Here is a 22,224-nt window from a genome sequence, read left to right on the forward strand (position 1 = left end):
CATGGGTGGTTAAAAAAAAACAAGGAAACCTGGCTTCTAGGCTCCTAGTGGGTGCACCACAGTGGACTCACTGCGGGTGGAGGTGGAGGTGGATGGGCTGATGTGAGTGTGTATGTGTAGACAGCCTTTCTGACAAACAAAGTTATATTCACCAAGGATCTCCTGGTGGGTATCTCAAATTCCATCATTCATCACTGACTACGCTGCAGGCTCTGATCTTTACTCCAATGTAAAACCCACTCCAGCTCACCTTTGAAGGAATTCTTGGTAGCAGACACTTGAGTAAGAATGGGTGTCAGACTTGAGGGCAGGTGTGACTGAGAGAGGTGAGGCCCAGGAACTTGGGTTGGGTCAGGGAACACCAGAGAGGTTAGGCTGGCTATTCTCAAGGGGGTGGGGCAGTTGCGGGGGTGCAATGAAGGCAGGGCTCTCCCATAGGTTGCCCCAGGCCCTCCCCCGCCTCCTACTACCTTTCCAGCCAGGTAGAGCATGTGGGTGTCAGCATCATAGAAGGGGAACAGGAGGCCGGAGAGCCCATCGATTTCCTCTTCGATTAGGGGCATGGACAGGTCCTCCTGAGGGAGAGGAGCTAGTCTCAGCCTCTCTGCAGGCAGGATGGTATGCCCCTCCCCAAATCCCAGCAAGGCCTCTTAGGATGGCAACTACTTTATGTTAAGACCTCCCCTAGATGTTAAAAAGCCCGTCCTATGGGTGGTGGCAAGACTGACTTTCTTGTCACGAAAAGCAGCCAGGGGCAGCGGAAAGGGTCGTACAAACAGGAGGCAAGGGACTTGTTCTCATTGCGCCCAAACGTGCTACTTGCTATGTGTCCCCAGGTAAGTCTCTTGATCTCTCTGGAGCTCAGCCCCCACTCTGGAAAAGGAGGGTGAACATCTTGCAGGTGTGGCCGACATTGTCCCTTGAAGCCTCTGTACCCAAGCTCGGCCTCTGGGGGTCTCTGTCTGATTTCTCCGCTGGGAATGCTATGAGAAGCTGGTGTGCGGGCCCAGGCTCCTGACTTTCTGAGGAAGTGACCTCTGAGGCAATGATGCTTCCTTTAGCCCAAACCCAGCAGGCCTCCCCGTGGCTGACCTGGTCCCAGAGGGCAATCTGTCTTGTGTTCCACCTGGAGACCCCTGTCGTGAGAAGCCGCTTCATGTTCCCCAGGAATACCACCCGGTTCACTCTGTGGTTTTTGCAGTTGGCCTCCTAGTAGGAACAGAGGGGAGTGGTGAGCCAGGGTCCTCAACATGTGGGTTCTGCAGTGGGATGAATAGTGGCACTGAAAAGATACACCCATGTTCTCAGCCCTGGCCCCTGCAATTGTTTCCTTATTTGGAAAAGGGTCCTGGCAGATGTGGTCAAGCTAAGGATTTGGAGATGAGATTACCCTGGATTTATCCAGGTGGATCCTGGGTTCCATCATGAGGGTCCTTGTGGGAGAGAGGTAAGATTACACAGACACACAGGGGAGAAGGTGTGTGACCCTGGAGGCGGAGACTGGAGTGATGTGGCCACCAGCCACGGGAGCCAGCAACCTCCAGAAGAGGCAAGGAATGGGTTTTCTCCTAGAGCATCTGTAGGGAGTACAGCCCTGCTGCCACCTCGATGTGGGACATCTGGCCTCTGGAACGGTGAGAGAATACACTTCTGTTGTTTTCAGCCACCCAGTCTGTGGGCATTTGTTACAGCAGCCACGGGACACTGTTCTAAGCGCTGTGCAGCAGTGGCTCCACAGATGCCTTCTCTGCCGTTTCACAGGGAAGGTGGGAACAGGGAGCGAGAGGGGAGCCAACCTTCACCAAGTCTAGTTGGGGGCTACACCACTCCAGGAGCTCTCACCAGGGGCATTGCTTTTCATCCTCGTAACAATATCTATCGGAAGAAATCATTATCCCCATTTTGAGGGTGAGGAAACTGAGGCTCGGAAGGACAAGAGACTCATGCCGATCACTGCTCCACAACTCGCCTCATCAGGGAGTGCCTCCTTAACTGAGTTGTCTTGGGCCTCCTTTCCTGCCCACTGGCTCGTGACACTTGATTTCCTCCTAACACACAACAGTCCTTGGCCTCAGGTAAGTTGGCAGCAGGTCAGAAAAGAGACTAATGGGGCAGTGCACATATTCTGGCTGGCGTCACTCACTCTGAACTCTAGTTCTAGCTCTGCCAAAAAAGTGTAGCCCAAGAGAAGACCTTCACCTTCCCTGGGCTCATGGCCCCGCGTGTGAATTGGAGGCGGGGGTTCTCTGTTCATAAACATCCTTTCTGTTTGTCATGGGCTCTGGGTTTGAATCCCAGCTCCTCCTGGAACCATGAGATCCAAGTCTCCCAACTTTGCTAAGGTTCAGTGTTCTCATATATACAATGAGAGGAGTAACAGTGCTCAGCTGAGAGGGTTGTCCTGAGGATTAAATAAGACAATGTGCAGAGCCCCGGGCACAGTGCAGGCCACACAGTGAGCTCTTAGCAGATGTCAGTTAACACTAATCATGCGAAGCAACTGTCATTATTCTTATTTGTAGTGGTACAGGTTGAGTAGCCCTTATCTGAAATGCTTGGGACCAGAAGTGTTTCAGATTTTGGATTGTTTCAGATGTCAGAATATTCGCATTATACCTACTAGCTGAGCTCCCTACATCCCCAAATCCAAAATCTGAAATGTTCCAACGAGCATTTCCTTCGGGTGTTATGTCAGTGCTGAAAAAGTTTTGGATTTGGAGCCTTCTGGATTTTGGATTTTTGGATTTAGGATGCTCAACCTACAGTAGTAGATAACTTTCTGGTCTTGTAATATTGGACTACTCCAAGGTAAACAAACCCAGATCAAGCATCAATCCCTCCTTGTGTAGAAGGAAGACCTCAGATACCATCCCTATTTTCCATTCCATCTCTCTCCATGACCAGCACACAGCAGGTGCCCAAAAAATGGTAATTGCTTTTACTTCCAAATGGCACCTAACCCCTTCCTCAAACGCAAGACCCAGGAGATTCAAAGACCAAAAGTGGAGCTAAGTTCACCATCAACCTTGGCACCCTGAGCCATTTCCCCCAGGCTCATCCTATTGGGTGGCTGGGCAGTGAGTCCAGTATCTCCTCCTCCTGTGCCTATGATGGACTTGGTTAACACCTGGGGATATATGCACTGAAGGGTGTCACCAGCTCAGCCCCCAAAGCAAGCCAGAAGAATCCTGTCTGGAGGTAGAGGGTGCAGTGGGGACAGGAAAGGTCCCTCCCCACCCAGAACAAGGCAGGGTTCCTATGAGCTGAGAAGGGTCCAGGAGAGCCAAAGTTGTTCAACAGAGGTGCAGTGAGATGCACTGGAAAAGGGGGCTGACACAGCCTTTTTTTTTTCCAGGCCTGCTGAAAGCTGAGCCCCAGCCCTCAATACCTTCCCCTTCAATCTCAAAAAATGTAGGGTTCCACCTGCAGAACACGGCCAGAGCGGGGCTCGATCACGCGTAGCTTCTTGTCCTTGCACGTGGTGGTGAGCAGGCTACCGTCCGTGTTGAAGGACATGCAGAGGATCACGTCCGTGTGGCAGTCGATCATCTTCACCGGCTCGCCCACATCCAGGTTCCAGATGAGGACCTGCAATGGCAGACGCGCGGGAGGCAGGGCCAGTGGCTGCTAGGGTCCTGGGGTGTTCGTCCCAAGTCCACACTGGACTGCCCTGGGAGAAGCACCCCATGCAGGGCCTGGGGTGTGCTGGGATGCAGGAGGGGTTGTTGAGTTCTATATGGAAAGGCTGATACATCCCTGGCACACAAATCCATCAATATCCTTGGTCAGATCCCAGCACCAGCCTGGGCTCAGTTTATGGAAGAGCAAGAAGGATACATGTTCCTTGTCAGGTCCCATGTGGCAGCTCACCTTTTTTGAGGATGTGCCTGGGGCTAGGGGCTGAGGCTCCACTTTTTTCCCTCCAGCAGCTTTGGTTACCCCTTTTGCCACCTCTTGGTTAAGAAGTGGCCAGGCAAAGGGTGTGGGCATGGAAGGGGCATTCTCCTCCAGTCCAGCAACCACCAGAGAAGGCAGAAAAGATGCCTCCAGCCTCTGTGGACCCCAGGAATGACAGGGTGCACAGGAGATGCTCAGTTGCGTATAGTGAATGAATGAATGAAGGAGCAAATGAACAGATGAGGCAATATTGGTTGCTTAGGAACCAACAGTGCTTCCCACGGGCACCCAAAAGGCCCCTTTCTCTTCCCCAATCCCTCTCCACCCAGCTGCCTGCCCACTGCATACCTTGTAGTCATAGCCAGCGCTGAACAGGATGTTGTTGGTGGTGGGGTGCCACTCGACCAGCCCCACACGCCGGCTGTGCCCGTGCAGCTCCAGGAGTGCCTCCGTCATATTCCGCTTCAGCCCGCCCTCGGGGATCTCCCAGATCCGCACCTGCAGAGGGGGATGAGGATCCAGGCTGGGTGGACATGGCCAAGAGGGCCCTTGATGAGAGGTGCCCCTTCCCTCGGACACCAGGCTTTCAGAGATCTGCCTGATGAGGCACCTGCTGGCTTGCGGCGATGGGCAAAGCCCGACGGAGGCCTACTGGGAGATCTCAGGGTGTGGCTAGAGAGGAAAGAGAGACCATCTCTGCCTGTGGGAGGTTTTTCTCTGGGAAGTCTCTGCAGACCTAAAACTGTTATTACTGGCATGTTGCTACTGCTGTGGCCTAGCCCGACTAAGAAGAACATGCATGAGCCTCTTTTAGCAAGCGTGTTAAAAAGCCTATCCTTGCTTCACATGCCACATCCTCCTAGGAGACTCTGCCTTCCTGCTACCCTGCTCAGACCCACTTTGGCTGTCTGAACCACATGGCCTTATCCCCCATTCTGTCCCCCACGCAGGATGGACCCCTGGGCAGAGGGAACTGCATCTGGGAGGCTGAGAGGCCCCAGGTCTCTCCTGAGAGATGGTGGACTGGGAGGCAGAGATTGATCAGATGTGGGGCCTGAGCTGAAAGGATGGGCAAAGCCTGGATAGAGCTATTTTCAGTCTTGTGGATACTGATAAAGAAGCAGAAAAAGATGGTCTGCAGAGAGGAGGATGGGACATGCAGAGAGAAGCAGAGAGGAGACCATGTGGCCCCAGAGAGGGAGAGACTGAGCAGTTTCTCTACAATCTTGGAATCAACCCCCTAATTATTTACATCAGCCCTGGTGGGCTTCTGTCACTCAAACCAAACCTCCTCTGCACAGCTTCAACTATTTCATCAATAAGGTGGGCGAGGAGTCGGGGGAACATCCCTGCCCTGCTACACCTACTGGTAGAATAAAAAGACACAATGGTATAACAGTTTATAAACTGCAAAGTGCTCTAAAGGCCTAAGGAATTATAATTGTTATTATTATCATTAATATTATTCATTAGAGTCTAACTGGTTGAAGAGGAAAGAGCACATGTGACTATAATTTAGGACACCTTAAAAAAAAAAGAATCTTTCAGCCTGAGCAACACAGCGAAACCGTGTCTCTACCAAAGAAACAAAAATTAGCTGGGTGTGGTGGCACATGGCTACAGTCCCAGTTACTCGGGAGGCTGAGATGGGAGGATCCCTTGAGGCTGGGGGCGGAGGTTACAATGTGCTGAGATCCACTGCACTCCTGCCTGGGCAACACAGCAAGACCCTGTCTCAAAACAAAACAAAACAAAAAAAACAATAAAACAAACAAAAAAAATCCTTTTGAAAATCTGAACTCCACCCTTGCTAGGAAGAAGAAAAACAGGAAAAACAGCCTTGAGATATCATTTGTAATCTGCTAAAATAGCCAACCAAAAAAATAAAAAGAGCCAGTGTTGGCAAGGTAATGCTGGAAGTTATAGATTGAATGGATGTTGGTAGTATTATAAATCAGAGTAACTCTTTTGGAAGCAATTTGGCAATCTTTAGTAGGAGCCATAAAGACATTTATATTATACTCTTTGACCCAGTAACTTCACTCTTAAAATACAATATAAGCAAAAATCTCCATGCATGAAGATGTTCACTGCAACATCACTTACATGAAAAATGTAGAAGCACTGTAAATGATCAACATTAAAGGAACAATTTAATACATTATATCAATATGTAATACTAGTCAATTGATTCCAATTCCAAAGGCCATGAATAAACGCAGAAAGCATGTTAAAGAAAGCCAAAGCCACGTGAGGTGGCTCACGCCTGCAATCCCAGCACTTCGGGAGGCCAAGGCAGGAGGATCACTTGAGCCCAGGAGTTCAAGACCAGACTGGGCAACATAGTGAGACCCTGCCTCTACAAAAAATTGAAAAAATCAGCCAGGTGTTGTGGCATGCACCTGTAGTCCCAGCTATTCAAGAGGCTGAGGTGGGAGGATCACTTAAGCCCAGGAGTTCAAGGCTGCAGTGAGCTATGAACGTACCACTGCACTCTAGCCTGGGCAACAGAGTGAGACTCTGTCACAGAAAAATAAAAAAAAGGAAGAAAGCCAAAGGCAGACCAGAGGTCCTGGGAGCAAGGCTGGGAACTGGGGTGCCCCTCAGGGCATTCTTTGGACAAATTTTCTTTCTTGGTGCCTCCTGAGACGATAAGAAAGAGCATTTCCCTCACGTGTGTTCCCCCACAGAGCCAGCTCCGGTGCCTGTCGACTGGGAGGTTTCAGGGTAAGAGAGGCAAATTCTGTCAAGGGTTTGGGGTCACCCTGGGGTGCACCATTCTCAGTTTCAGTAAATCCATTTCAAAAGCCCACTTGAGAAAAAGTTTATAATTTGGGGAGAGTTTGAAATATTTTCCCATCTCCATTGTCATCCCCTTTGGTGGCTCCAAACCTCGAGTAAAGTCCAACGCTCCCACACAGTCCTGGGAGATGGTGGGAGGGGGGAATGCGGGGAGGGGAGTGATGTATAGCGGGCCCGGAATATCCCCATGTTCTTTCCTCAACAGCCCCTGCACGAGGGCGTTCAGGGATGAAGACTGGTCTGGACGTGGCTGAGAGGGTGCAGGGGGAGCAAGCTGCTGAGTACGTAACTCAGTAGTCACCAACAAAACACATTCCTTCTGTCCCCAGATGTACTGAAGAAAGGTGACCCTGAAGCTGGGAGACTAATGCTTGGGCTAGACACCCGCCTATGACAGACATAGACACGTAGACACACACGCTTCTTTCTTTTTACCCAGAAGGGATACTATGACACATGTTCTCTTTCAACTTGCTCTTCTCACATAACAGATAGTGGGCATCTTTCCACACCACTCCATGAACATCTACCTTATCTTTTGAAGTGGCCAGAGAGGCATCTGTTGTATGACCATTCCATGATGAATTTAATCGACCTCTATTAATTGACATCTAAGTTCTGTTCACTTTTTTTTCATGATTACAATTCATTCTATGACGAACACGCTCGAAATACAAGTTTGTGCCTTAGTGTGGATATTCTTGTAGGAAAATGGCTAGAAGTGTTTCATATTTTTTATAGTTACTGTAAAACTGTCCCCAAAAACTGTCCTAGTTTTTAACCCACAGAGTCTGAGACTGCTTCATTATGCCTCTAAAACTATACCTTTAAAAAACTGGATTTTTACCCATCTGATAGGTCAAAAATGCCACCTGGTGTTTGGATTTGCGTTCCTTCCATTCTTAGAAATACCGAGGACAGGCGTGGTGGCTCACGTCTGTAATCCTAGCACTTTAAGAAGCCTAGGCGGTAGCTGGGTGTGGTGGCTCACGCCTGTAATTTCAGCTACTCAGGAGGCTGAGGCAGGAGAAATCGCTGGAACCTGGGAAGCGGAGCTTGCAGTGAGCCAAGATTGTGCCACTGCACTCCAGCCTGGGCAACAGAGTGAGACTCCGTCTCAAAATAAGAAGCCTAGGCGGGAGGATTGCTTGAGCCCAGGAGTTCAAGACCAACCTGGGCAACATAGTGAGACTGCTATCTCTACCAAAAAGGAAAAAATTAGCTGGATGTGGTGGCATGTGCCTGTAGTCCCAGGCACTGGGAAGGCTAAGGCAGGAAGATCGCCTGAGCCCAGGAAGACGAGGCTGCAGTGAGCTATGATCACGCCGCTACACTTTAGCGTGGGTGACAGAGTGAGACCCCGTCTCGAAAAAAAAAAAAAAAGAAAAAAAAAAACCAGGCATCTTTTCTCATGTCTATTGGCTACCCTTGTTTGCACTTAAGTAGGAAGCTCTGAAGCTTTCAACCTCAAAGGGATGAGATGTTTGGGGGCAGAGGATTCTGTCTAGGGACGTCTCACACTGTATCTTGGTACATAAGCATTGACTGAGGCAGAATAGTTGCCCCCGGCCATCAAGAAAGATCTTTGAAACCAAAAGTTGAGGCTCATTAACTCCGCTAACACCTCCCAAGGGCCTCCTATGAGCCAGTGGGGTGTGGTGTTGAACTTGCCCATGCCTGCTCTTGAGCAGCACTGAGTGGTGCAGGCAGACGGAGAGGCTGTGGGGGCACAGAGCTGTTCGGAAAGCTTGAACCCAGCTGTTAGGGGCACCGGGGTGGGAGAGTCTGGGAAAGCAGTGTTGGAAGAGAGGATGTTGAACTAAGTTTGAAAAGACAGGTTGGGATGTTGGAAAGGGTAAGGAGGCAGAAAAATGCCCAGCGTGTGTGGGGTCAGGCGCAGCAGGTAGGGAAACTGCAGGAGGGTCAGCCTTGCTCGTAGCAGGCTGGCTGGTGGCAGAGGAGGCCAGAGGTCATGTGTGTCATATCTCGTCACTGAGGCTCAAAGAAGCTCTGCTTGGGCCCAGAGTCTCAGAAAAAAACACTTTCCCAGGACACCCTAATTCCTGAGCAACCCAGTAACTTAGGTATCTCTGGGTTAAACCTATGTCGGGGTAAGGTAGACTCACCTGGGGGGCTGTGGAGTGAGCCCCAGCCAAGGCTCCAATCTTATTTACTAGCTGGGTGACTTTGAACAAGCCAGTTAACCTGTCTTGAGGCTCAGGCTCCTCATCCAGAAAATAGAGACTGTACCTGTTAGAGGTGTGTGGGTTCAACTAAACTGGGTGCAGAGCTCTTGGAAGCATGAAGCCTTCTAGATACACGAGCTGATATGCTGGGGTGACAGGTCTGCCTAGGAGCCTAGGGGCTAAGCCCAGGGGATGGGCGATGGGGGTAGCTGTGTCTGTGCCCAGGCTCCAGCCCCTTGACTGGATTCAAGTCTCATGGAATGCAGGGCTACAGATGGAAACCAAGAGAGCTGTTTTCACCAAGAACTGTTGGATGTAGGGTCTCAGGCAGGGCTTGGGGGACTCAGATGAATAAATATCCCACAGAGAGGGAGACAGGTGCCTTGCTTTATCCCCATTTGATACCAACCACTTCCCTCCCTGGGTCCTGGTTTTCTCATCTGCACATTTACTTTATTATTTATTTATTTATTTATTTTGAGATGGAGTTTCGCTCTTTCGCCCAGGCTGGAGTGAAGTGGTGTGATCTCAGCTCACTGAAACCTCCGTCCCCTGGATTCAAGCAATTTTCTTGCCTCAGACTCCCAAGTAACTGGGATTATAGGCGCCCACCACCACGCCCAGCTAATTTTTGTACTTTTAGTAGAGATGAGGGTTCACCATGTTGGCCAGGCTGGTCTTGAACTCCTGACCTCAAGTGATCCACGGTACCCGACCTTCATCTGCATATTTAGATAGTATTAGTTAATCTTCCAAACTTTTCTGCTTTGACATCACTGAATACATTACTGGGAGAAGGAGGCTGGCTCTGCTTGACCCATGGCTACAGCAAACAGTAGCACCACATGCTACAAAGCTCAGAGGAGGAGCTGGAGTTCACAGTGGGCCTGAGTAGCTGGGAAAGGAATTCCAGTCCCTTAGTATTCAAAGGTTTTGTTGAAAACAAAGAGTGGATAAGGCATGGGAGGAGCCCTGCAGATCTGCTCAGAGGTTGCTCTGGGAGGTTACTTCAATTCAACAGGAAACTCAGTAGCATTTGCCAAACTGGATTTCTGGAAGGAAAGGGTGGGGAGAAGTGGCAAAACCACTCTCTCCAGCAAGCCAGCCTTGCTGGGGACTGTCCCCTTCACAGGTCCCTGGGTCAGAGCCTTGTTTAACTCAGTGATATTCAACCCAACAGAACATACCCGGGTCCTCTCTGTGCCAAACAGATTAGATATGGGGGAACGGTTCTTAGTCTCAAGTAGCTGTCAGTCCTCTGGGGAGACAGCAGACACTGCAGACAAGGCAAAGGCAAGGCAGCTGATAAGCACAGTTAATAAAGCTGCAAAACCAACTGTCCCTGCACATGGGAAAGGGAGCAGCTGGCCAACAAGCAAGAAGCTTTGTGGTCTGACAGCTCCGTTAGAATCCAGGCTCTGACCTTATTGGCTGTGAGATTTTCCCCAAGTTTCTTAGTCTCTCTGAACATCTGTCTTCACACCTGTAAGGATAATTATACCCATACAGCAGAGCTGCTATAAATACTAAGTAAAGATAAAATGTATACACTACCAAGCAGATGACCAAAGAATAACACTTAAGGATGCTTACTTAATATTAATTAAGGATCATACCCAAGTTTTATAGTGGTTAAACTTTAGATGTAATTGAGTTATAGTTTTCTTTTCTTTTTCAGACAGGGTCTTGCTCTCTCACCCAGGCTGGAGTGCGGTGGTGCAATTTCGGCTCACTGCAACCTCCACCTCCCAGGATCAGGTCATCCTCCCACCTTAGCCTCCTAAGTAGCTGAAACTACAGATGTGCACCACCATGACCAGCTAATATTTGTGTTTGTGTGTGTGTGTGTGTGGAGACAGGGTTTTGCCATGTTGCCCAGGTTGGTCTCGAACTCCTAAGCACAAGCGATCTGCCCATCTTGGCCTCGTAAAGCGCTGGGATTACAGGCATGAGCCACTGAGCCTGGCCAAGTTATATTTTTCATGTGCACTTTGTTGCCCCCTGTATAGTCAATACATACGTTATGAAGTATGTCTCCATTTTATGGAATGCAGCATAAACTTCATCTTTAAAATGCTTACATGATTCTGGAGGTGTCTGGTTGGATGTCTGCTTTCTGACACGTTGAGGGTCATGACTGCTCGTGACTTAGGGCTAGGACTGTTAGTCCCTCTGATGACACTGTTCCTAAGGGGCAGATTACTCCATTTAAGGGATCTGCTGCTTATTACACACTACAGCAAGCAGACAGGACCCAATGTCTGTATATGTGCTACAGAAGTTCACAGGAGGAGCTGGAGTTCACCACGGGCCTAAGCAGCCAGGAGAAGATCTGATATTTAACCCTTTAGTAGCTACTTCAAAAAACAAACAAATCTGTTTTGGGGTAGTGTGGGGAGTGACAGGACAGTATAAGATATGGTTTCTGGGCTGGGTGCAGTGGCTCACACCTGTAATCCCAGCACTTTGGGAGGCCCAGGTGGGCAGTTCACTTGAGGTCAGGAGATCAAGACCAGCCTGGCCAACATGGTGAAACCCTATCTTTACTAAAAATACAAAAATTAGCTGGGGCGTGGTGGCACGTGCCTGTAAATCCCAGCTACTCAGGAGGCTGAGGCAGGAGAATCACTTGAACCAGGGAGTTGGAGGTTGCAGTGAGCTGAGATTGCACCACTGCATGCCAGCCTGGTGACAGAGCAAGACTCCGTCTCAAAAAAAAAAAGATATAGTTTCTGGGTTGGGCGCAGTGGCTCACTCCTGCAATCCCAGAACTTTGGGATGCAAGGTGGGTGGATCACTTGAGTCCAGGAGTACGAGACCAGCCTGGCCAACATGGTGAAACCCCGTCTCTACTAAAAACACAGAAATGAGCTGGGAGTGGTGGCATGGGCTTATAGTCCCAGCTACCTGGGAGGCTGAGGCATGAGAATCACTTGAACTCAGGAGGCGGAGGTTGCAGTGAGCCGAGATAGTGTCACAGCACTCCAGCCTGGGTGCCAAAGTGAGACTCTGTCTTAAAAAAAAAATATATATATAGATTCTGCCCTCGAGAAGCCTCCAATTTAGCTGTATACAATACACAATCATTGGCTCCAAGATTTCCAGCTAACCAATCCACAGAGATGATGCCTGGGTCCAAGAGCACAGTAACTGTGATGTCTCCTGCAGTGAAGAGAAAACTGAAGGTGTTTGCTTAGGGGCCAGGAGGCTCCTGGAGCTCTCTCCTCCCTGTTTCTTGTCAATCATTCTGTTCATTCTAAAAATTGAGTTTATCATCATTCATCTAAACAAGAGGTAGAATCTCAAAGTCTCCCTCGATTCTGACATCTTCTGAGCACCAGACTCACTGTTTCCCAATATGGGAAACAAATCCCACCAAACCCAGGGAGGTAGGAGGGGTGAACTGAGGACCCAGAAGGAAACATTGTTGAGCATCTACTGCTGTGAGTCCTGGGAGGGCGCTGCTAGAGGATGCATGAAGTGGTCGTTGTGGTGCTGGATGCATGAAAGGACACTGCCGCCTATTATTATTATGACTCTACTAATGACTGTCCTTGCACAGATAAGGAAATGAGGCCCACGGAGGTGAGGAAACTTGCCCAGGTGTCACAGCTGGGAAAGGAGGAGCTGGGGTTCAAACTCGGAACCGGAATCAGGCAGACTACCCTCCTCCTCTCTTCCACACTCTGCCCGTGCCCGTACCTGATTTTTCCTTCTTCCCTGGGCTGAACCCAACCCCCTGAGGAGGACATGATCTGTCCTTCCGCTTATCATGTTGGCCAGGCTGGTCTCAAGCTACTGACCTCAGGCGATCCACCCACCTCAGCCTCCCAAAGTGTTAGGATTACAGGCATGAGCCGCAGTGCCCGGCCTGGGCAAGTTATTTAAACTCTTGGGCCCTCACTTAAGGAAAAGAAAGTGACAGTTAATGTCTATGGAGTTCTTAGGGGACACAAAACACTTTTATATTCATCTAGTTCCCAGAGCCCGAGATGATCCCTATTTTAGGGTAGTAGGCAACTGGTACTCAGAGAGGTAAAGAAACTAGTCCTAGATCACAGAGCCTGGAAGTGGCAGAGCCAGGACTTGAACGTAGGCCTAGGGACTCCTGAGCCTGGCTGCTTAGCCATGGAGCCATACTGCTGCTTTCTCTGTGGCTGCTAAATCATTGGTGAAGACTCACTCAGCTCACTGGCCCCTCAGAGCTACCTTCCTTCTACCTCTATGAAAGTGCATCACTCCCTTCCAGCTCCAAGAAGTATCGGGAGCTCGGGAGGCGGGGGTGTGCGGGAGGCAGGGTGGTGGGTGGCTTCCAGCAGGGCTGACATCCTGTCCATCCCGCCCCCAGCTCCTCAGGGAGGGGCATCATATACAGGGTGAGGAGAGCAGACACAGGATGGAGGAGCCTGAATAAAAGGCAAAGGAAAGATGTGGAGCTTGGCCCACCAGCAAGAGGCACCTGCCTCTTCTCCCTCCTCCTTCTCTCCTGGGATCACTCTCTCCCTCTCCTTGAGATGACAGAAACCTCTCTCCTTCCGCGGCTGCTGGCCCCCCGGAGAAGGGCTGGGAGCACGAGGCTTGGAAACCGATAGCGCCCTTCCCTGCCGCCTGCCAGCCGCCCTCCCTAGCTGCGGCAGAAGCTATAAAAAGCATAGCCTTCAACAATAGGTGACATCACCCAGCAGCGGAAAGAACTGGATTCTGCCAGATGCCAGGGAGAGTTATGGCCCCCAGCCCGCCCTCGGGCCCGAAGCCCCTGGGGAAGGGCCTGGGTATGTTCTGCTGGATCCCTGGCGGGATGGAGGCTAGACTCCAGAGGACCTCCTCCTGCTCAGGGAGGGGAAATGGATCTTGGGGGACGGGGATTGATTTCACTGGAGGTTGCAGGACTGGGGGATATGGGGAAGGAGATGGGGAAATCAGGGCTCGTGAAATTCCACCAGTGTCCTCTGAATGTTCTGAGAGACAAGTAGAGGGACGTGGCGGGCTGGGGGTGAAATGGGCAGACACTACCAGGGGAACTGGTCCAGACTTGCTGTGAAGAGCTTCCCTCTGGGCCCCTGTGGGCTGGCACTGTCCCCAGTCCTGTATGTAGCATAGTGCCTGGCACACACAGCAGCTTTGCTGACTGACCTCCCAACCCTGGGTCTGAATGTCGTGTCTGGTGTGCAGCAAGTTGACCATTCCAGCTGGAATGAGTGGAGGGAGGGTGCCTAGGTGGCCTGTGCCTCAGGCGCTTTGATGGAGGTAGGGAGGCCGTGGGAAGGGCCTGGCAGCAGTGCTGACCTCCTGTCCACCCCCTGGAAGCTGCAAACTCCATTTCCTTTACGCCCCAGCCCCTCCCAGGCTGCAGCGGGGGCTGCCTCTCCTGTGCTTTCCCCCAGCATCCAGGTTGGGCCCTGAGGAGAGCAGGCGCTGTGATGTCAATGTTGAGTGTGGATGAATCTGAACCATCAGCCCAGTCCACCATGGCCCTGAGCCTCAGCTTCCTCCTTTGTAGAACCAGGGCCACCAGTGAGAGGCTGAGAGTGCAGACTGGGAGTCAGGGGACCTTCCTAGGACATAGGCTGTCTGTGTGACCTTGGGCAAGGCACCTCCCTCAGGGTCTCAGAGTGCCTCCTCCAGGAGAGACTGGGATCCAGCCTCAGGGACCTGTTGGTTTCAATGCCAAGATCCCTAGCCCCGAGGTGGGGAGGGGTGGACACCCGGGCAAGATGGGGTTCAGGGCTGTACTTCTGGGGCAGCTGGCCTGGCAGCCGGAGCAAGAGCTTAGTTCCTCTCTGATCCAGAGACTTAATCTCCTTGTCTCTGGATCAGCAGCCCAGGCCAGCCCCTCCCTTCCTGTGCTCTGAGCCCATGTCCCTTCCCTTCACTCCTCCAGCCACACCCCTCCGCTATTCCCCTCTCTCCACTGATTCACCTGTATCCAGCTAGCTCAGGTCCCATGTCCTCCATAAAGCTGTCTGTGACCCCCTCCATCCACACAGGTCCCCTTCCCTGGTTCCGTGGAGCGTGTAGTGTCTCCCATGCACCACACTCGGTAGGGTCCACTGGTGTCTCCCACGCACCACACTCGGTAGGGTCCACTGATGCTCAGATGGTTTGAGAAGCACAGGTCTCACTGCAAAGTTGGGCTGCTCACCCTGCATCCTAAGCCTTCTCTCCTTGGGCCCAACTGCCCTTCGCAGCCTCCCTTCCTGCCCGCTCCTCTCACTGACCACCACGCCAGGGCTCCAGCCACACCAGATGACTCTCCCTTTTCTAAGTACACTGTATATGCATTCTCTCCAGGCCAAGCACACTGGATATACTGGGTGTCTTCCTGGGACTCCTTCTCTAACCCTTTTTCTGTCTGTCAATGTCCTGCTTCTCCAAAGTCCAGCTAACTACCTCTTCTCTCTGCACCTTGCTCAAAACTAATCCTGTGTGCATGGCCCTTTGTTTGACCTTGGTGGATGCAATGACCTCATTCTGCACCACCTTTTGGTGGGTGGGGTGGGCCCTGCCCCTCTGCCCCTCTGCCCCTCTGCTAGGGGTGTTTCCAGAGCAGGAGTGAGATGAGCAGGCATTGACGAAGGGAGAGGCATACTACGGGGCACAGGCTAACCTTCATCTTCATCACAATAGCCAAAGGGAGGTATCTTACTGTTTCAGAGACGAGCAAAGGCGAGGCTCAGAGAGGCCAAGTAACACTCCCTTGGCCACCCAGATGGTAAATGGTGAAGCTGAGATTCCAGCCCAGGTCTACCAGATCCCATGGTTGAGCTCTTTGGACCCCAGCAGCCAGGGTGGTGTGAGGCATACCGTGCTCTCTCAGTCAGTGTGTGCAAAACTGAAGAGAGTCTCTTGGCTCATGTGGCCAGGGAAGCAGCCTTAGGTTTTTCTTGGACGCAAACCATGGATGTCTTGTTTACAAGCTGGGGTCCTGGAGCATGAGGCACATATCAGGTTAAATAAGATGCCAAGCTAAGACTGGGCAGATCCTTCTCACCCTGAGCCAGGCAGGAGAAATTGAGACCTGAGGAGGAACCTGGGTGGCCAGTGATTTCAGGAGCGCTGGTCTACTTTGTCCCCTCTACATCAAGACGGGCACTGCTCATCTCTTATCCTAGCTGGGTCTCTGGGTAAGACAGGAGCCGCTGGGAGATGGCATTGGCTGTCTGTGGCAAGGAAGTTTGGCAGAGCATGGGCTCTGCAGTGAGTGGGCCAGGTAAAATAGCTGCTCCTCTACTTCCTGGCTTGTGACCTACCTACCAATCCTCAGTTTGGGGGTGGCAATGCCTGTCTCACAGAGTGGCTCTAAGAGCTAAATGTATGCGAAAGGCCCAGCCCAGAGTGGGTAGAGGAGCAGTCCTGAGTTCCAGGGGCGTCTACTACCTGCTGACTGGTGACCCCAGCTGGGGTCAGCCCTTCCCGTAACTCTCCTGGCACCTCAGCAGGCAGGGATGGAGCCAGCTGTGGTCACTGCATTCTTTCTTGGGCTCCCTGAACCCCGGAGAGAAGGATGGGCAGCACCTCCACCTGCCCTCTTTCCCACTGAGCCCAGGTCTCTTGTGCTGGCCATTGGGCTCTCCAGCCTCCACCAGCTCATCTGCCTCCTTCCCAGCCCAGGAAGCAACCGGTGAACTCTCTGTGTCCCCCAGCTCCAGCATCTGTGCCCTTCCTTCTGCAGCCCTGGCCTGCCTATGTCCTGATCCCTGACCACAGTCCCTAATTTGGTTTTGGGGCTGCTGAAGACTGATGGACTGTCTTCACTACAGGCTCTTGCTCTCTCTGCTCCCAAGGGCCCTGCCTTCACTGCTGCCACTCTCAGGAGCCCTCTGTGATGGATTCTGAGCTGGTCAAGCATACTCCACCCTTCCAGTCACCTCCTCACCACTCTCCCATGTACTAGGTACTGTGTCAGCTGACGTTCACCCCCAGCATGTGAACTGATGGAGGCTATTTACTGTGAATCTCTCTTTCTTTGGACAGCTGATTAGATGGACTATATTAATTTACTTGTTCATTTGTTTATCTTTCATTCATCCACCTTCCCAATTGTCATACAGTCATCTACTTACTTATCCATTATTTCATTCATTCATCTATCATCCATCTACTTGTTCATCTCTCTATCCATCAATGTGGTCATCCATCCAACAATCCATCCATCCATCCATCCATCCATCCATCCAACAATCCATCCATCCATCTATCCATCCAATCATCCATCCATCCATCCATCCATCCATCCATGCATCCATCGATCCTACCCAACACCTACTAAGCATTTATTAGGTACCAGGCCCTGTGCTGGATGCATGGGATGCAGAACCAAATAGGTTATGGTCTCTGCTCCCAAGAGCTCACAGTCCAGTCTGGGAAGACAGGGAGACATGAGCTCTGAAGTTCCTTTCCATTCCAACATTCCTGAAAATCTGACCGGTACCCAGGCTCTGCCAGTGAGCATCAGGTGGATGCTTGTGGCCTGACTAAAAGGCTGGGATCTTCCTTTGCCTGGGAACATCAGGGGCTAAGGCGGATCCTCCTTCATCTGGGAACACAAGGGCCCTCCTCACCAGCTCAGTTGAGGCTCTGAAATCTCTTTCTTCCAAGCTGGTGTACGGATGCTGCTCAGGGGCAGTGTGGAACACAGTATGGGACCCTCCCTCTGGAAGGCCACTGCCAGCACCTCTGACCCTACCTCCACTGGTGAAAGTTGGTAGAGTCTGAGGAAGGAGTGGGCAGAACGCAGTTTCAAATTTTACTTTCCCTAGATTCTCTCTTTTTTTTGAGGCAGTCTTGCTCTGTCGCCCAGGCTGGAATGCATGGAGTGCAGTGGTGCGATCTCAGCTCACTGCAACCTGCGCCTTCCAGGTTCAAGTGATTCTCCTGCCTCAGCCTTCCGAGTAGCTGGGATTACAGGGGTAGGCCACCATGCCTGGCTAATTTTTGTATTTTTAGTAGAGATGGGGTTTCACCATGTCGGCCAAGCTGGTCTTGAACTCCTGACCTCAAATGATCCACCTGCCTCAGCCTCCCAAAGTGCTGGGATTATAGGCATGTGCCACCATGCTTGAACTCTTTTTTTTTTTTTTTTTTTTTTTGAGATAGGGTCTCATTCTGTCACCCAAATTGGAGTGCAGTGGTGCAATCGCAGCTCACTGCAGCCTTGACCTTCCAGGCTCAAGTGATTATCCCACCTCAGCCTTCCTAGTAGCTGGGACTACAGGTGTGCACCACCACACTCAGCTAGTTTATTTATTTTTTTAATTCAATTTTTTTGTAGAGATGGGGGTCTCACTATGTTGCCTAGGCTGTCTCAAACTCCTAGCCTCAAGTGATCCTCCTGCCTTGGCCTCCCAAAACATTGGGATTACAGTTATGAACCCACTGTGCCCAGGCCACTTTCCCTGGATTCTTTATCCTTCTCTCTAAATTGTCTCTTTCCCCCTTTCCCTCCCGTCTCCATTTCTCCTATCTCTTCTCTCCCTGTTCTCTTTGTCTCCTCCCTGATCTCTCTTACTTATCTCCCTTCTCCTGTTTCTTCTCTCTTCTCATTGAATGCTGGGACACATGGAGTTCAAATTTTGGGTCACCAGTGTGGGTCCTTGGAAAAGTCAGGACTCTTCTCTCAGCTAAGTCTCCTTTCCTAGAAACCACGACTCAGAGAGGACAAAGCAGAGGGTACATTTACCCTGCCCAGGCTGCAAAGAACAGGCGCTCCTTTCCTCACGCCCATCCAGTTCCTTCCTTTTCTCCCTCCCTCCTTGTTCATATTCTTTCCCTTGCCCTTCTTTAGAGAGCATAGACGAATGCTGAATCACACGCCTAATTTTTAAATTCTAATTCTCACCTACAAAAGCAACACCTCCAAGCTCAATCACACTGAAAACACAGATCTGTGGAATCCAGCAGAGATTTTTTTCCCTTGGTTCTTTCCTAGCTCCCATCCCATCCCCATCGTAGGGCTTGCTGGAAGGATGACAAAGAGGAGGAAAAGAAGGGCAAAGGGCGAAGGAGGAGGGGAGGGGAGGGGAGGAAGAGAGGCCTCCCGAGGAAGCAGGGAAGGGCCTGAGCCCACCCTCCTCCAGGAGCACCCCTCCGCTCACCGACGTGTCCTCCGAGCACGAGGCAATGATGTTGTCGATGAAGGGGTTCCATTTGATATCCAGCACATTGCCCTGGTGGCCGCAGACCTTGGGGTAGTTGGGCTCAATCCTGCCTGTCTGCAGAGGAGAGAGAGAGAGAGAGAGAGAGAAGGAGATTAGTTTGATGGCCCTGGGGTGGCCTTGAATGGAGTGCCTTTTTTCTGGGCCTCTCAACTGGACTGGAAGGTCCTGGAGGAATCACCTGTGTTTTATTTTTGTCTTTGGGCACTGCTGGGCCAAGTCAGGCTGGGCCACATTGTTCTGTGGCTGTGTCCTCCCCAATACTGAATGGTGCAGGGAGGCCGCACAGCCGTGGTGGGGCAGGCTGCTGCTCGTTCATACACACCTCTGCAAATGAGGAAAAGGTGCCCCTGCACGACGTAAAAGTGTTTAAAGTCAAACTGGAATGACCAAAGCCTGACGGGCAGTAGCCCTGGTGGCACACACACAGGCCCACGTTCTGCCCCGCTGACGCACACCCAGACGCTGGGCGGCACCTACTCTCCCTGGGGCCCACACTCCCTGCTTCCCCCAGGGCATAGTCAGGTTTGGATCAGGAGGAGGCTCTTTCCTGCTGCACCGGGAGTCAGCGGAGAGGCCTGAATCTCTGGGTCCGCCTATACACTCTTACACAAGCCATTCTCTCCACGATATGAACGAGCATCCTTGTACAGTGTACATCTTCAACACCGGTATACAGTACCCTGTGGTTGAAAGCATAGGCTTCAGAGTCACACAGGCCTGTGTTTGAATCACAGCTCTGCTACCTTTTAGCAGTGAAAGTTGTGGCCTTAGGAAAGTTAATGAACTTCTCTGAGCCTCGGTTTCCTCTCTCTAAAATGAGAATAGCGATGTCTACTTTTTAGCATTGTTGTGAAATTATGTGAGCCAATATGCACAGCAAAGCACTTAGTGAAGAGAATATCAGTAAATGCTCAATACATGACAGCACTTACTATTGTACAGCTTAGATAACACCTCCTCCAGAAAGTCCTCCCTGATACCTTAGTGGGTGAAGATCTCTTCCTCTGTGCTCTCGCAGCATTCTGTGCTTCCCTCCATAACACAACCAAGCCGAGTGCGGTGGCTCACGCCTGTAATCCCAGTACTTTGGGAGGCCAAGGCGGGCAGAACACCTGAGGTCAGGAGTTTGAGCCCAGCCTGGCCAACATGGAGAAACCCCATCTCTACTAAAAATACAAAAATTAGCCAGGCATGGTGACACACGCCTGTAATCCCAGCTACTCAGGAGGCCGACAGGAGAATCGCTTGAACCCAGGAGGCGGAGGTTGCAGTGAGCCGAGATTGTGCCACCGCACTCCAGCCTGGGTGACAGAGCGAGACCCTGTCTCAAAACAAACAAACAAACAAACAAACAAAACCACAACCAGATCTGATTTGTAGTTTGGTTCTGTTTGCCTGTGAGCAACTGAGGACAGAGTCTGTGTCATCCTCGTCTCTGAATCTCCAGCCCCTTACAGGTCTGGTACCCAGTAGGTGCTCAGTTCATGATTTCCTAGGAGGGGGTGAGTCCACAAAAGGATGGAACAAGCGGTGTGGATGGGTGTGGAAGAGCTGTTCCATGTTTAGCGGCTACAAAGGTGGCAGAGAAGGGAGGGGGAATAGGCAGAAGCTATGCTTCCATCTCTCAGGTCTTTTTCATGCTACTTTTTTGGGAAGTTTGAAGGAGAGGAAGCAAGGAGGTTTCTCCAGTTACTGTCCGTCTGCTAACAGTGGGTAGGTGGTCAGAAAAGAGGGAGGTCTAGGAGGTCACACCGCTGTCTCCTTCAGATTCCTCATCATAATAATGAGGAGGAAGAGAACCAATTTCTGCCAAGTCCTTGCTACTGCACATGCCTAGCACTTCCCAGTGAGATGAAGAAGAGTTATTTCAGAGTGTGTGTCCTGCCACGACCTCTTCCCCACCACTTCCTGCCTGCATCTCTATCGGCTCATTTCCAGATCGTTTGATCTTTTGCAACAGAGCCATGGCAGGATGGGTAGAGGAAAAAACAGGACTGGAGAAAATGGCAGTGGTATGGAAGATGCAGAATGAGGCAGAGAAAGAGAGGGGAAAAAAGCCTCAGAGGCTGGACCCAGGAGAACTTCACTGATGTTGTATGTTGTGGAAAATTAGAGGATAGAGAAAAAGGATTTGGAGAGTGTTGATATCAGTTATGATATCAATATTCTATGAATACTGAATATTCTATGAATATTGAATACTCTTTCAATATTCTATGAAAGATGTAATTAGGTTTGGCATATATTTTAAATTACTTTTGAGCTGTTAGAATATAATTTTTTAGGCTAGGCATGGTGGCTCATTCCTGTAATGTCAGCTTTTTGATAGGCTGAGGCAGGTGGATCACCTGAGGTCAGGAGTTTGAGACCAGCCTGGCCAACATGGAGAAACCCAGTCTCTACTAAAAATACAAAAATTAGCCAGGCGTGGCGGTGGGCACCTGTAATCCCAGCTACTCGGGAGGCTGAGCCGCAAGAATCGCTTGAACCCGGGAGGCGAGGACTGCAGGGAGCTGAGATTGCACGATTGCACTCCAGCCTGGGTGACAGAGTGAGACTCTGTCTCCAAAAAAATAAAAATAAAAAAGAAAGTTTTTAAATTTTAATATTAACTTTTATTTACTTATTTATTTTTTGAGACAGAGTCTCACTGTCACCCAGGCTGGAGTGCAGTGGCGTGATCTTGGCTCACTGAAACCTCCACTTCCCGGGTTTAAGCGATTCTCCTGTCTCAGCCTCCTGAGTAGCTGGGACTACAGGCGTCCCAGCTAATTTTTATATTTTTAGTAGAGATGGGGTTTCCGTGTATTGGCCAGGCTGGTCTTGAACTCCTGACCTCAGGTGATCCACCTGCTTTGGCATTCCAAAGCCGTGAGCCATTGCTCTCAGCTGAAGACGATTTTTTTAAAATGAGACTCTAAGCAGGGGCTGGGTCACATGTGACTCCGAGATTTATTAGGGTTACACACATTATCTTTAACTCTGGAAACAGCCCTGTTAATTAGATATGAGGAAATTAAGGCCCAGAGAGGTTAAGCTACTTGCCCAAGGTCAAGCAGCTGAAAGCACAGCTGGGATTTCCACCCAGGTGTGATTCTCAAAAGCGAGTGTTCTTGAACCCTACTGGTCACTGTTGGCCAGCTCCGACAGGAGAATCGCCCATGGGTGATACACTGGAGGGG

General features: G+C 50.8%; 1 protein-coding gene across 3 annotated transcripts in view; it reads right to left on the reverse strand.

Moving 5' to 3' along the window:
- The window catches only part of CORO2B (coronin, actin binding protein, 2B), a 117,575-nt gene that overhangs the window by 13,261 nt on the left and 82,090 nt on the right, over positions 1-22,224 (reverse strand). For all 3 annotated transcript variants that reach the window (XM_011940335.1, XM_011940336.1, XM_011940334.1), the window contains exons 3-7: positions 18,980-19,096; positions 4,246-4,395; positions 3,424-3,588; positions 1,093-1,209; positions 471-575 (exon numbers count right to left, since the gene is read on the reverse strand). In XM_011940335.1, coding sequence (XP_011795725.1) covers positions 471-575; positions 1,093-1,209; positions 3,424-3,588; positions 4,246-4,395; positions 18,980-19,096 — 654 coding nt within the window. The remainder of the gene's footprint in view (positions 1-470; positions 576-1,092; positions 1,210-3,423; positions 3,589-4,245; positions 4,396-18,979; positions 19,097-22,224) is intronic.

The sequence above is a fragment of the Colobus angolensis genome, unplaced genomic scaffold (genome assembly GCF_000951035.1).
Source record: "Colobus angolensis palliatus isolate OR3802 unplaced genomic scaffold, Cang.pa_1.0 Scaffold19, whole genome shotgun sequence".
In the NCBI taxonomy this organism is placed as follows: domain Eukaryota; kingdom Metazoa; phylum Chordata; class Mammalia; order Primates; family Cercopithecidae; genus Colobus; species Colobus angolensis.